Genomic DNA, 13,604 nt, shown 5'->3' on the forward strand with positions numbered 1-13,604 from the left:
CCAAACCAAATATGCCTGATACTTCACTTTCAATGCATATACAGCATAGCTCTCTGCTTCAACGACAGGGGAGAAGAATAACTGATACTTCACACATCCAGCAGAGCTCTCTGCTTCAATGGCAAGGGAGAAGAAAAAAAGGGTTCGCACTCACAAAGCAGGGAGTAGCTGGCTTGTTACGGCGGTTACTACCCCAAACCAAATGTGCCTGATACTTCACTTTCTATGCATATCCAGCATGGCTCTCTGCTTCAACGGCATGGGAGAAAGACTGATACATCACGCATTTCCAGCATAGCTCTCTGCTTCAACAGCAGGGAAAAAAACCCAAAAAAAAACAAACTGATGCTTCACGCATATCCTGCATAGCTTCAACGACAGGGGTGAAGAAAAAAAAGGATTCGCAATCACAAAGCGAGGAGTAGCTGGCTTGTTACGGCGGTTACCACCCCAAACCAAATGTGCCTGATACTTCACTTTCAATGCATATCCAGCATGGCTCTCTGCTTCAACGGCAGGGGAGAAAAAAAAAACTGATACTTCACGCATATCCGGCATAGCTCCCTGCTTCAACGGCAGGGGAAAGAAAAAAACAACCAATAAGGGCTGTACAACATAGTCTAGGTAAAACAAATAAGCATGGGTGTAGCTTGCTTATTGCGGTGGTTACTACCCCTACTACCCCTAACTAATCAAGCTAGATATTTCACTTGGATGCAGCTTCATCACTGCTCTCTACATTAATGGTGGGGGTGGAAGGGGAATAGAACAAAGAGCTAAGAGAAACAGATAAGTATGAGAGAAAAAATGTGTGAAGCTTGCTGGGCAGACTGGATGGGCCATTCGGTCTTCTTCTGCCGTCATTTCTATGTTTCAGCCTGTGTGTGTACTTACATCTGCAATATATCTGCTCCTACAACCATAGTATGTCGCTATATACCATCATATAGATGTTAGATTGTATATGTTCTAAGTTATTTTAACAATTATGTATGTTTTATTATACCCCACCCCAAACATTTAGGAGGGGTGGGTAATAAATACTTTTAAATAAATAAATATATACTCTGTGTCTATAGAGAATAACCTTTTTTTTATCTTTGACATGAAAAAGCATCCTATGTATTCCATAGTCAAAAAAAAAGACTGAGGTGCCCATCGCTGCAGTAAACATGCGTCTGAACAGCTTGCACTCAAAAATGAAATACGCCCAAAAAATAAGTGCCTAGAAGAAAGCACGGCATGGCACGCAGAGAATGGAGACCGGAGGAAGTCCTGAAACCCCTATGCCGCTGATTCAGGGTCTTCTAGGCTTTTCTAGAGCGCTCTAGAAATGTTCCATGGCTGCAAATTGAATGCCATAATCCACTAATGTTCTGATTAATCCTTGCCCTCAGAACAAATAATGGTTCTTATGTTAGAGAAAGATTAAAACATTCAGAACTAATAAAAACAGCAATCTAAAGTTAAGAAATAATGCTTCTCTTTACCTCCACATCCAAATTGGGAGAGTCCTCTCTGGGATTATAATCAAAAATAGCCACCATGGTCCTAGCAGCTTTCATATCTTCCTTGTTAATGCACCTGCTTTGTTCTGCATAGAAAAAATAATATATATATATAGGGAACAAAATATGGCAGTACTATAAATGTGACAGACAGAAGAGTTGCTTATCTGTAACAGGTGTTATCCCAGGACAGCAGGATGTTAATCCTCACAGATGGATGACATTATTAGATGGAGCCATGTCACAAAACAATTTTGTCAAAGTTTCTAAAGCTTTGACTGGCACACTGAGCATGCCCAGCATACTACTAACCCTGTGGCCACACAGGGTCCCCCCCTTCAGTCTGGTAGCAGAAGGCAATACACTCCGCCAACCAATTGGAGAGGGTCTGCTTGCCCACCGCAACTCCCAGTCTATTCTTGTCAAAGGAGACAAAAAGAGTTGGGTGGACTGCCTGTGGGCTGCTCTAAACAAAAAGCGAGAGCATGCTTGCAGTCCAAGGTATGCAGAGCCCACTCACCTGGATGAGAGTGTAGCCGCGGGAAAAAAGTGGGCAACACAATGGACTGATTTAGGTGGAAGTCAGTCACTACCTTAGACAGGAACTTAGGATGAGAGCGCAGTACCACCCTGTCGTGGAAGAACCTTGTGTAAGGCAGATAAGTCACTAGGGCCTGCAGCTCACTGACTCTGCGAGTAGAAGTAACCGCCACGAGGATGAAAACTTTCCAAGTGAGGTGCTTGAGCTCGCAGGAGCGCAGGGACTCAAACGGAGGCCGCATGAGCCAGGCCAGCACTATGTTGAGGTCCCAAGCCACAACAGGACAAAATAGTGGAGGCTTTAGTTGTAGTAAGCCTCTCATGAAGCGCCTCACTAAGGGCTGCACTGAGACTGGGGTATCGCCCCCCCCCTTTGAGGGTAGGCATTAATGGCACTCAAATGTACCCGAATTGAGCTTGTCTATAGATCGGGCTCCGAAAGGCACTAAAGGTAGTCCAAAAGTCTCGGCGTTGGGCAAGAGAAGGGGGTCAAGGCCTTTTTGTGTGGACCACAAGGAGAACTTTTTCCACTTTGCCCTGAAAGGAGTTCCTCGGAGGCTTCCGAGGAATGGTCAGAGGAGGCATCCCCCCATGGGTCATAGGGAGGCTCTTCTTCACCAGCAGGGTGTCTGGGTTGAGGAGAGAGACTAAACCCCAGAGTACGAGGCGTGGGCACCGAAGGAAGGTGAGGTGGCACGACAATGGTGGTGCCGGCACTGAGGGCACCGGGACCTGGGAGGGACGCCGGGGCACCGGGAGACCAGACAGTCCAGGTATGGGATCCAGCATCAGTGGTTCCATCTGTGGAGATGGGCCAGGAGCCGCATCTTCCTCTTCCGAGGAAGCCGGAATTGGGATCAAGACCGGAACAGGTACTGGTGGTTGGCTGGGCACAGACGGCCCCACTGGTATGGTCTGTGCCAGCAGAGCACCAAGCAGGATGTCCAGTCTTTCCAAAAGGGGTGCCATCATGGAGGGCGCCAGTTCCGATGCTGGTATGGGAGCCGGCGTCGGTGGCGACTGAAAAGCCTGAAGGGCATTGAGCAATGCCTTTTGGACCACGCAGTCCAATTCCTCTCAAATGGAGGGTGCGGACAAAACCGACCCTGGAGTAGGAAGCAGGCAAGGCGTCACCCGAGTGTCCACATGGGTCCGTGGGGGCTCGGTGTCCATCACCGATATTGGTGGGGAATGTGTCAGGGACCCAGGTCCAGAGGAGGATGGAGGATCCTCTCCCCGGGGCCTCTTTGGAGGATGCTCGGTTGGCGCCGATGCCGCTCCGGTATCTGTGCCGGCACCGGACAGGAATGCACGTCAATGCTTCATACGGTGCTCGGCCTGCTCCTTCTCCAGCGCCGAGGATGACTATGTGGAAGCCTTGGAATGGGTCGATGCCGGTGAAGGTCAGTCTCCCGCTCCTCTGTCCTCTTGGCAGGGCTTCGATGGGGAGGGTTCCGAGGCAGATGGCCCCCCTCGACTCAATGTACCCGGCACCGGGAGTCGATGAAGCATATTGCTTGGATCCAAACAAGTGCTCCATCTTCTCCAGGCGGGCGCGCCACCTTTGGGGGTCATCTGGGCACAACTTGGACATCGACGGACGTCATGGGAAGGCCCGAGGCACAGGACACAAACGTCGTGTGGGTCCGTTATGGACATAGTCCGCTGACACTTGGAGCACTTCTGAAAACCGGTCGCCATGATAAAAAGAGATGGTGTGTGATCTGTAACAGTTGGTCACTGGGAGGTGAACCACTGGGAACCGACCTGAAAAGTGCATAGCAGACTTATTGAATGTCGGAGGAGTTGGTGTGCGATGGGGGACGGGGAAGAATTGGGAGAATAACTTCAAACATTTCCGTGAGGAAAATGTGAGGAAAACACTCACAGAGCTCCATTAACCACAAGGCAACCGCTGTGCGGAAAAAACCCAAAGAGACTGAAGGGGGACCCCATGTGGCCACAGGGTTAGTGACATGCTGGGCTTGCTCAGTGTGCCAGTCAAAGTTCTAGAAACTTTGACAAAAGTGTTCCAAGACAGGGCTCCATCTGATGATGTCACCTATCTGTGAGGACTACCATCCTGCTTGTCCTGGGAGAATGGTAGTTGTTAAAGTGAAAAATACACAATCAATGATGAACTACTGTCATAATACTGAAGTGGAAATAAAGTTCAACTGGTAAAAAAAAAAAAAACCCAATTGAAAAAACATGAAAAAGTTTTTCAGAAAGGGGAAAAAGTATAATCATAACCTACCACTCGATGGTAGCAAGCAAATTTTTGTAGGGATGTCACACAGAGCATTCCAAAAGGCCTCAAGCAAATGTAATCAATTCTGGCAAAAAAAAAAAACCCTTAAGCAAATCAAAAAAGCTAGAAGTGGCCCAAAAACTGGACCTCATGTAATAGGGAATCTTGATGAATATAAACATGTATATCAATAGCTGAGATTTGAGTTTATTTATTTATTTAACAGTTTTTCTATACCGACATTAAAATACACATCATGTCGGTTTACATGATAACAATAGATGGAAATTACAAATAACAGGGAGGGGGAGGGAACTGAGGATAACTTGGGGTCGAAGGGGACCCCAAAACAAAAGAAGGAGAGAAACGAGAGGAACAGTAACGTATATGTAAATACAGGTTAACTATGGTACAACAGTTCAACAGTAACCTCTAAGAAAATACAGGTTATGGTTCAGCAGTTCAAAGGTAACATCTAAGTAAATACAGGTTAATTGTGGATTATTGAGAAAAAGTTGAGAAAAAGTGCTTCGGAGAGTGCCTTGTTAGAGTTTAAATTGAAGTGCTTTATACTTTCAATAAACAGTACTATGAAAAGAAGGTTTTTAATTGTGCCTTTCTGCAGCACAGCATTGTAGTAGCATGTTAAAGAATCCAACTGAAGATCCTCATTTCGCCAGTCAAGATGGCTTCTTCAGGGGAATAAGGATTACCCATTGGCTTTTTGAAATAACAGTTCATTGCTGAATGGAGAAAACGTGTTTCAACATGGAAGATACGATTGCTCTCCCAATTGAACTTTATTTCCATTTGAATGTTATGACAGTAGAAGAGGGGCAGGACAATGTTTACATTTAGGAGAAAGTGTTCTGAGTAAAGAATGCCGTGGACTCTTTCTGTATGATCCTTGGGAATACAGCCTTTTCACGTTGTTAATTTACCATTTATTTGTTAATGATGTGGTCATATCTACATAATATATATTGCTAATGCTCATCCAATACATAATCTGCATTTCCATGTATTCATTTGTAGCACTTATAGCTACCGAGCAAGCTGTTATAATGAATGCATCTGTATATCCAGCTTTTGTTTATTACACCCAGAGAGGGTGTAATTTATGCATTAGCCAAGTCTGTGTGCAAGCATGGATTCAAAGTAAATAAACATGGAGAGCACCATACCAAGACAATTTACTTCTTTAATAAAACATGAGATTTCAAGGAAATTTACAGATGACAGGACCAGGAAAACTGCATCTATTGGCTACCAGACCAGGATGGAATAAATTATACCCACTTGTAAAATCTACCTTATAAATGGGCCATGACCGACGGCCCGCAAATGCGCAGTAGAGCACAGCTCTACTGCGCATGTGCGGGCAAGGACGTCGGTCTTAGCCAGCGTAGAAAAAAAAACAACATGGCGGCGTCGGGTGGTAGCGACGGGTGGCAGCGGCGATGGCGGCGTCGGGTGGCAGCGGCGGCGGCGGCGTCGGGTGGCAGCGGCGGCCAGTAGCGAGGGAGGGAAGAGAGAGAGAGGGAGGGAGGAGAGAGAGAGAGAGGGAGGGAGGGACTGAGTGAGGGGGAGGGACTGAGTGGGAGGGGGAGGGACTGAGTGAGAGAGAGGGAGGGATGGGGAGGGACTGAGTGAGGGGGGGGAGGGACTGAGTGGGAGGGAGGGACTGAGTGAGGGGGAGGGAGGGACAGAGAGGGAGGGACTGAGGGAGGGGGAGGGAGGGACTGAGTGAGAGGGAGGGAGGGGGTGGGGAAGAGTGAGGGGAGAGGGAGAATGAGGGAGAGGTGAGAGACAGGGATGTGAGTAAGTGGAAGGGTAAGAAGTTGTGGAGCAGAGAAAAGGAGTGGAGGAGGGCTGAGGGAGAGGGGATGGGATTGAGACAGGGTGGGGAGTGACTGAGGGAAGGGGAGAGAGGTGGGAGTGACTGAGGGAAGGGGAGGGAGGTGAAAGTGAGGGGAAGGAGGCAGTGGGAGACAGAGAGTGAGTAAGACTGAGGGGTGGGAAGGGGGTGAGTGACTGAGGGGAAGGGGGAATGAGGGAGGAAAAGTGTAGGAGGGTGCTGTTTTCGAAAATGGACCGAAAACAAAAATATAATGTAGCCCGTTGTGACGGGCTTAACGGCTTGTTTTTATATAACATAAAAACTGCTCTGCTCAACTCAATTTCACAGTCTATCTATAATCCTTCAAGAGTTGCCCTGTGATAGTAGCCTATAATAGGCTACCATCACAGTAGCAAAGTTATAACTCTAAATGAAAAAAATGGGGAAATTAAAATGCAGTTTAGGATTGCCATATCAACTGACAAGACTTGCATTAAGTTTGCAAGTCTTTTCTCAGTACTGTGAATGTTTGGAAAACCAGACATTAGTAAATAAAGTGTCTTTACTTCTAGAAGTCATACAAAATCAATTTTTACTCAAGCATCCCTTTAGTGAAAATAAAATTATCTGATTCAAATATGGTTGTCTAGGCTCATGATATAATAAGGACAGTAGGTCTGATATATTTAATGATATATGCAAGGAAATGCAACCTGAGCAGAACGATTACATGGTACAAGGCTGTAACTTTTATAAAGTAACTTGATGGGAACTCAGCCAAGATATAATCAGGTCATGCCAACTGACGTCTTAGACTGGCAATAACTTTTTCTTTATTTTCAGTTTCCTGTTTTTCTTAAACGGTCAAGAGGAAAGGCAAACTGAGGACCTACCCTTCAGAATCTCAGGCATACTCATGCTTCACCTTGGAGTGGTTCGAGGTTCAGACTGTTACTCTGGTCAAATCCTTCAAGACACACAACAAAGAGAGTATCTACCTGATCCCCCCAACTCTAACACTAACACCACTCTGGGAATCATTAAATAATAAACACCATCCTATTCCCATCTGTATTAACAATATGTCTCTATTAAGAGACAGTCCTTGCCAGAGCTTAATGTCAACGTGGGCCACAAGGAGTGGCTTCTTGCTTCAGCACCTGTGGGTGCGTACACTGCTGATATTGGCTTAGTGTCATATGTGTCAGACATGACACAGTTGGATATTAATGGTGAAAAGAGTCATGATCGTGTTTACAGTGGTGGCACCAGAAGAAATGGCAATATCTGGCAGGCTTGGGGAAATATTTTCTTCAATTTTCACCCGCTGATGATTCTCTTACTGGCTGAGGCCCTTAATAATGTAATAATCCAGAATTCATAGGCTGAAGGACCCTGGCATATATGCAGGGTCTGGAGGACATTTTGAGGCAGTTATGAAAAGGCCAGTCGTTTAGAGCTTTTCTGCAGCATATGGCATTAGTATAACCTGAATGGAAGGCTCCGCTATTCATACTGGAAGTCATTAAATTGAAGACTTTGGGGCTCAATGATGCATATGGAACGTTTTTGCTCTAAGAAAGTAAATAGTGTTACAGTACCATTGGCTAATATTCAACTGGAAGTGAATTCTCATGGCAAGCTTATTAAGGGCAAAGTTGAAAGACTGGGAACCATGAAGCAGAATTCTGGATTCCAAGAGATAAAAACTACAGCGATCCAAGAAAGGTTCTGAAGAATAATTTGGAAAACCTAGTGAAATTGTGTGTCTGAATTGAAGACTTACATTTTTCTTTTCTTGGTCTCTGCACATACAGCCTGTTAAAATGCTTAGGAAATATTGATTGGATATTTTGAAAGTGCTAGTGGAGGTTTATATATTAATTTTAAAAAATGTATTTGCCACAGATTAAACTGAAATGTGGGATGTTCAGGATCCAGAAGATCCACTCAATACATGTAATAGCAGGTGTCATCCTCTTACGGCACCTTAAGCTGACACTCAAATAATGGACATAAGGCAAAGGATCAACATTAACTTTATGTGGGAATATTATGGCTGCAGCACAAACCAAAAATAATCAAAACTTGTTACAATACAATAAATATTGATACTACATACTTGCAATTCACCAATTACATCATAAAATGCAGTGTCTGAATTAGCAAAATCAGGGTGAACAGCTTTGATAATAGCCGCACATCGGCAGCTGCTGCCTCTAAACCTTTTTGCCCATTATCAGGCCGTAAAAAACATTTCCATTGCTACCGCTGGCACAACCCGTGGCCAGAACCCCATTCTGTAAAAGTCTGAGGCCCGGACAAGATCACTGTTCTTGTCAAGTTTTCCTACCATTGAAGCAAAGAAAAACAGCCATTGCATTCAATTAAAACACCATAAATGTTGATGGGCAAACAATTCCATTGAGGGCCCTTTATCTCGCCCTTTTCTGCCAGCTGGTCACCCCAGTGTTCATGCTGTGACACCTAGCTTTATAAACAGGAACTAGAGGGGTGGGTCGGAAGGGCAGGAAAGCCACCAGAAAGCTCTTGTGCTCATATGGAGCATGGGTTGGCCTCCGGCTTTTCCCTGCTTCTCCACCCACACTGCAACCTCCCCTACCTGCCTGCCGCCCTGCTTCCTAATTAAATCCTCCATTTCTTCTGACTCACTGCCACCCGCCCCCCTCCCCCCACTGTAGTCCGCTTGCACACATATATTGTGCCCAGCACCTGACAGCAGTTTTGGGTGCTGGGTCTCTCTTCTGATAGCTTGAACTTGGGGAAAAGTTTTTAAAAAATGCTTCCTCTCTGCATCCCTGTTAATGGCGTTTTTATTGCAACCAGATCAGGATGTGATATTTAAAATATTTTTTTGGCCACAGAGAAGAGCTATTTATGAGACAGAAGATGTATACTTCTGATGTTTCAAGAGCCATGTAGGCTAAACAAGCTCTTTCAACAATATTGTTCAAGAGCCCTGGCTCTTTGAGCTCAATTTTATTTAAGACTAGCTGTACCTGGCCACACTTTGCAGTGGCAGAGCCAGGTTAAGTGGAAAAGAAAGAAAAGAGAATGGGGATAACCGCCCCCTGCTCCCCCCCCCCGAACATGGATGCAAGAACATCCCCACGCCCCCCCCCTGCAGGCCCGCCGATACCTGTCAAAAATGGTAGTCGGTGGAGTGGGCGTTCGTTCCGGCATGGAAGTATTGGCACCGGGCCCTCGGCAGCCAGCACTGAAACTGTCTCCGACAGCTGTTAGAACTTACTCTGTCAGTGGGGTGGAGCAATGGGAGCAGTCGTCTCGCTCAGATAGTAAGGGCGAAAGTGCGCCGGTTGCCAGTCCAGAAAATGGCGTCGATGGGCCCTCGCCCTTACTATGTCACATGGGCTACTGCTGCCATTGGCGTTCCCGAGTGTCCTAGTAAGGGACAGAGCCGTCGGCGCCATTTTGATTGCTGGCAGCCGACGGCAGTAGTGTATGCAATGTGTCACGGAGCAGTGTTGCCTTCCCCACTGGAGCAGCCCGAACTATTCTGCAGTTTTGCGTGCGTTCGGAGGGTGTGGGCAGTAAGTAGAAAAGTCATGTGCGTGGGGGGGTGTGAGGAGGTGTTTTTGTGTGAGTTCGTAGGGTGTGGGAATTGCAAACATGTGGCATGTGAGTGGCCTCCCGGTGTAGCCTGCTGGAATTTTGTGGGTTCTTGTGTGTTTTGGGAGGGTGTGTGAAGTAAGTACAATTGGCATATGTGTGGGGGGTGCGTGAGGAGGGTGGATTTGTGTCTGGTCGGAGGGTGTGTGAATCCCAAACATTGGTCACGTGTGTGTGGGGTGTGAGCGTTTGTACAAGGTGTAAGAGCTTGCACTTATATCCAGCAGATGTCGCTGTTTTGTGGAACCAAATTTTAAAACGTTTTACCAGCCCCCGGTGTGACATATATGTAACGTAAGTGTAGAAGAACCTTGCCGTATGTGAGGTGAAGCTTGTGTCCAAATTTGAAAGCAATCGGTTCAGTGGTTGCTGAGATTAGCGATTTCGTACAAACTATTTAACATTTTTATTTATATAGATTTCCCTTTAAGTCTCTCTTGAAGCTACAAGAGGTGGATATATATTCCTAAATCCCAAGCATTTGGCATTTATTATTTGAAGAATAAGAAAATGGTCCATCCAATGGAGTTCAGCAAACTCCAGTGCCTTAGTGGGGAGGAGTTTAAACTGTAACATTTTTAAAATTGTTTAGACAAGCTGTTTTTTTCTTTATTTTTTTTAAGGTGTAGCAATATCCTATTTCTTCTGTCTTGGGTCTTCTAAGGATGGTTTACAGACATTGATATTTATATTTTACCCTTATCTAATTTAATAAACTATTTAATGATATCAATGTGTTTCTTCATACAATGGAATATGTTGTATATAATTTTGTTTCTCTTCAAAATAAACTGTGACAACCATGTGGATACACTTTAAAGATGGAATTATGATTAAACTGACAATTTAATTACACTAAGAACAAAAAGTAAAAAGGTACATCTCTCACCTGGGAGACATTTCTTGCTATCATTGCTTGTAGTTATCTCAACTAAAAATACAAGAGAAAAGGAAGTAAGTTTGTATGCATATCTGTCTATCTATATATCTCTCTCTCTCTATAAATACACACAACACTCAAGCTGCAGACACAAAATTACAGGAAACGCCTAATGAGAAACCTAAAACATCAAAGCACCAACAAAAACACCTGAACTGAAACACTGCATGCAAATCACAGACAAATATGCATAGCATTCACAAGACACAGAAGACCTGGTTGCTTGTTCTTTATAAATCTTTCTGTTTTAATGTCTATCGTTAGTTATTTCTGGTGCATTGGTAGCTTGCCTAGAATGTCTTGACAAATAGGTGGGAACTAAATAATAAATTCTAATAAAAGGCAGAAAGCAAACATTAATGGGTTTCAAAGTTAAAATGGAAACCAAAGACCAAACTAGCAAACATTGCTGCTTTTCCATTTCTGGTAATATGAATGTCTATGATTTGGAAGCAAATGAAAAAAAAATAAGTCTAGGTAGCTGGACAGACCTTTCTTCGAGCGTCTTGGTTTTGGTGGTGGGGCAGCAAGGTGGTGTGGAAGTGAAGAAAATGTGCTCACTTCTTCATCAAATCCCAACAAAAAAGCCGCACATGAACAGACAACGAAAGAAATAGCGAGACAGTGAATGACAGACAAGCTGCTTCAAACAGCGAGCAATGCAGTAGCATGAAATCTAAAAAAAAGGGCATACAGTGCACCCTTTGCACCAAATCACACTGCAGTCTCTCCTCAATCAGACAATGTAACTAGGGCCTCCCAAACCCATTCTACTGACCCCACAGTCAGGTTTTCAAGATCTCCACACTGAATATGCATGAAATAAGTCTGAATGGATTGGACCCTCAGAAGGTAAATTTAAGCAAAATTGCTTACCTTGTAATTGGTATTATCCCAGGACAGCAGGATGTAGTCCTCACATATGGGTGACGCACTGACGGAGCCCTAGTGCGGGAAAACTTTCTGTCAAAGTTTCTAGAAACTTTTGACTGGCCCTGTGAGGCCACTGAGCATGCCCAGCATGCCATGATATTCTCTGCCACAGGGGTCTCTCTCTAGTCTCGTATGTAGCAATATGTTTTAGCAAAAATTAAATAATAAAGGTATAAGACCCAACTCCGCGGGGTGGCGGGTGGGTTTCGTGAGTACTACATCCTGCTGTCCTGGGATAACACCTATTACAAGGTAAGCAATTTTGCTTTATCCCAGGACAAGCAGGATGCTAGTCCTCACATATGGGTGATTAGCAAGCTACAGGCTGAGTCATTTTGTAGCGAAGCAACAGTGAAAAATTGTTGGTGAAAATGAGTCAGGCGAAGATCACAGCAGGTTGGATGTAGGAGGAGTTGGGATTAAACTGGAAACAAGTTCTTTAAGACAGATTGTCCATAGGCTGAATCTTGTCGTCCTTCTTTATCCAAACAGTGATGAGCTGCAAAGGTGTGAAGAGAACTCCATGTTGCTGCTTTACATATGTCAAGGAATGGCACTGAACGATAGTGTGCTACTGAGGTTGACATTGCTCTCACTGAATGCGCCCTTACTCGTCCTTGGAGAGGCAGGCCTGCTTTTTCATAGCAAAACTGTATGCAATCTGCTAACCAGTTAGATAGAGTATGTTTACCCACTGCCTTACCTGGTTTGTTTGGATCATAGGAAACAAACAGTTGAGTGGATTTCCTGTGAACTGCAGTGCGGTCTAAGTAAAAGGCTAACGTACGTTTACAGTCCAAGGTGTGTAAGGCTCTTTCTCCTTGATGAGAATGAGGCCTTGGAAAGAATGTTGGTAAAACTATGGATTGGTTCAAGTGGAATTCCGTAACTACCTTGGGGTGGAATTTTGGATGTGTTCGGAGAACCACTCTGTCATGTAGGAATTTTGTATAGGGTGAGTACTTGATAAGTGCTTGTAACTCACTAACCCTCCTAGCAGAGGTAATTGCTATGAGGAAGATAGTTTTCCATGTGAGAAATTTAAGATCACAGGAATTCATGGGTTCAAAGGGAGAACGCATGAGTCTTGTTAAGACCAGATTCAGGTCCCATTCTGTGACTGGTGGCCGAATTGGTGGTTTAAGGTGAGTTAAACCTCTCATGAACCTAGTGACGAGAGGTTGCGTGGATACAGGTGCATCTCCCAGCTTGTTATGGTAAGCCGAGATTGCACTTAAATGCACTCTGACAGATGAGGTCTGGAGACCAGAGTCTGAAACATGGCATAAATAGTCTAGTAAAGAAGTTTTGGGGCAGGAGAAAGGGTCAATGTTCTCTTTCGTGCACCACAAAGTAAACTTCTTCCATTTTGAAGAATAGTTCTTTCATGTGAAAGGTTTGCATGAAGCTAGAAGTACTTGAGATACATTGGATAAAAGATTGAATGGCTGTAAAATCAAGCTTTCAACATCCATGCTGTCAGGGAGAGGGACTGAAGGTTGGGATGGCGCAACCGACCCTGATCCTGAGTTATGAGAGTGGGAGCTACACCCAGGCGACTTGGATCCCTGATCGAGAGGTCTAGAAGTGTGGGAAACCATACTTGTCGAGGCCAATACGGGGCTATGAGTATCATGGACCCCTTTGTCCTGTTGTAGCTTCACTAGAGTTTTGGTTATGAGCGGTATTGGAGGATACGCGTATAGTAGGCATGAGTTCCAAGGGCGAGCAAAGGCATCCTTGACTAGCTGGTTTTTCTATTTGTGTAAAGAACAGAACTTGTCCACTTTGTGATTCAGGTGTGATACAAAGAGGTCTATTACTGGTTGACCCCAACGTTGAAAGATCCTGGTCGCTACTGAGGGATCCAGGGACCATTTGTGTGGTTGGAATTGACGACTGAGTCGATCTGCTAGTACATTTTGAATGCCTGCCAGATAA

The 13,604-nt window shown here is 44.8% G+C and overlaps 1 protein-coding gene across 1 annotated transcript in view; it reads right to left on the bottom strand.

The window, feature by feature from the left end:
- The window catches only part of TSPOAP1 (TSPO associated protein 1), a 1,024,985-nt gene that overhangs the window by 121,024 nt on the left and 890,357 nt on the right, over nt 1–13,604 (bottom strand). Inside the window, exons 25-26 of the mRNA XM_029613537.1 lie at nt 10,680–10,721; nt 1,491–1,594 (exon numbers count right to left, since the gene is read on the bottom strand). Of these exons, the coding sequence (XP_029469397.1) occupies nt 1,491–1,594; nt 10,680–10,721 (146 nt within the window). The remainder of the gene's footprint in view (nt 1–1,490; nt 1,595–10,679; nt 10,722–13,604) is intronic.

Source organism: Rhinatrema bivittatum, chromosome 8 (genome assembly GCF_901001135.1).
Source record: "Rhinatrema bivittatum chromosome 8, aRhiBiv1.1, whole genome shotgun sequence".
Taxonomy (NCBI): domain Eukaryota; kingdom Metazoa; phylum Chordata; class Amphibia; order Gymnophiona; family Rhinatrematidae; genus Rhinatrema; species Rhinatrema bivittatum.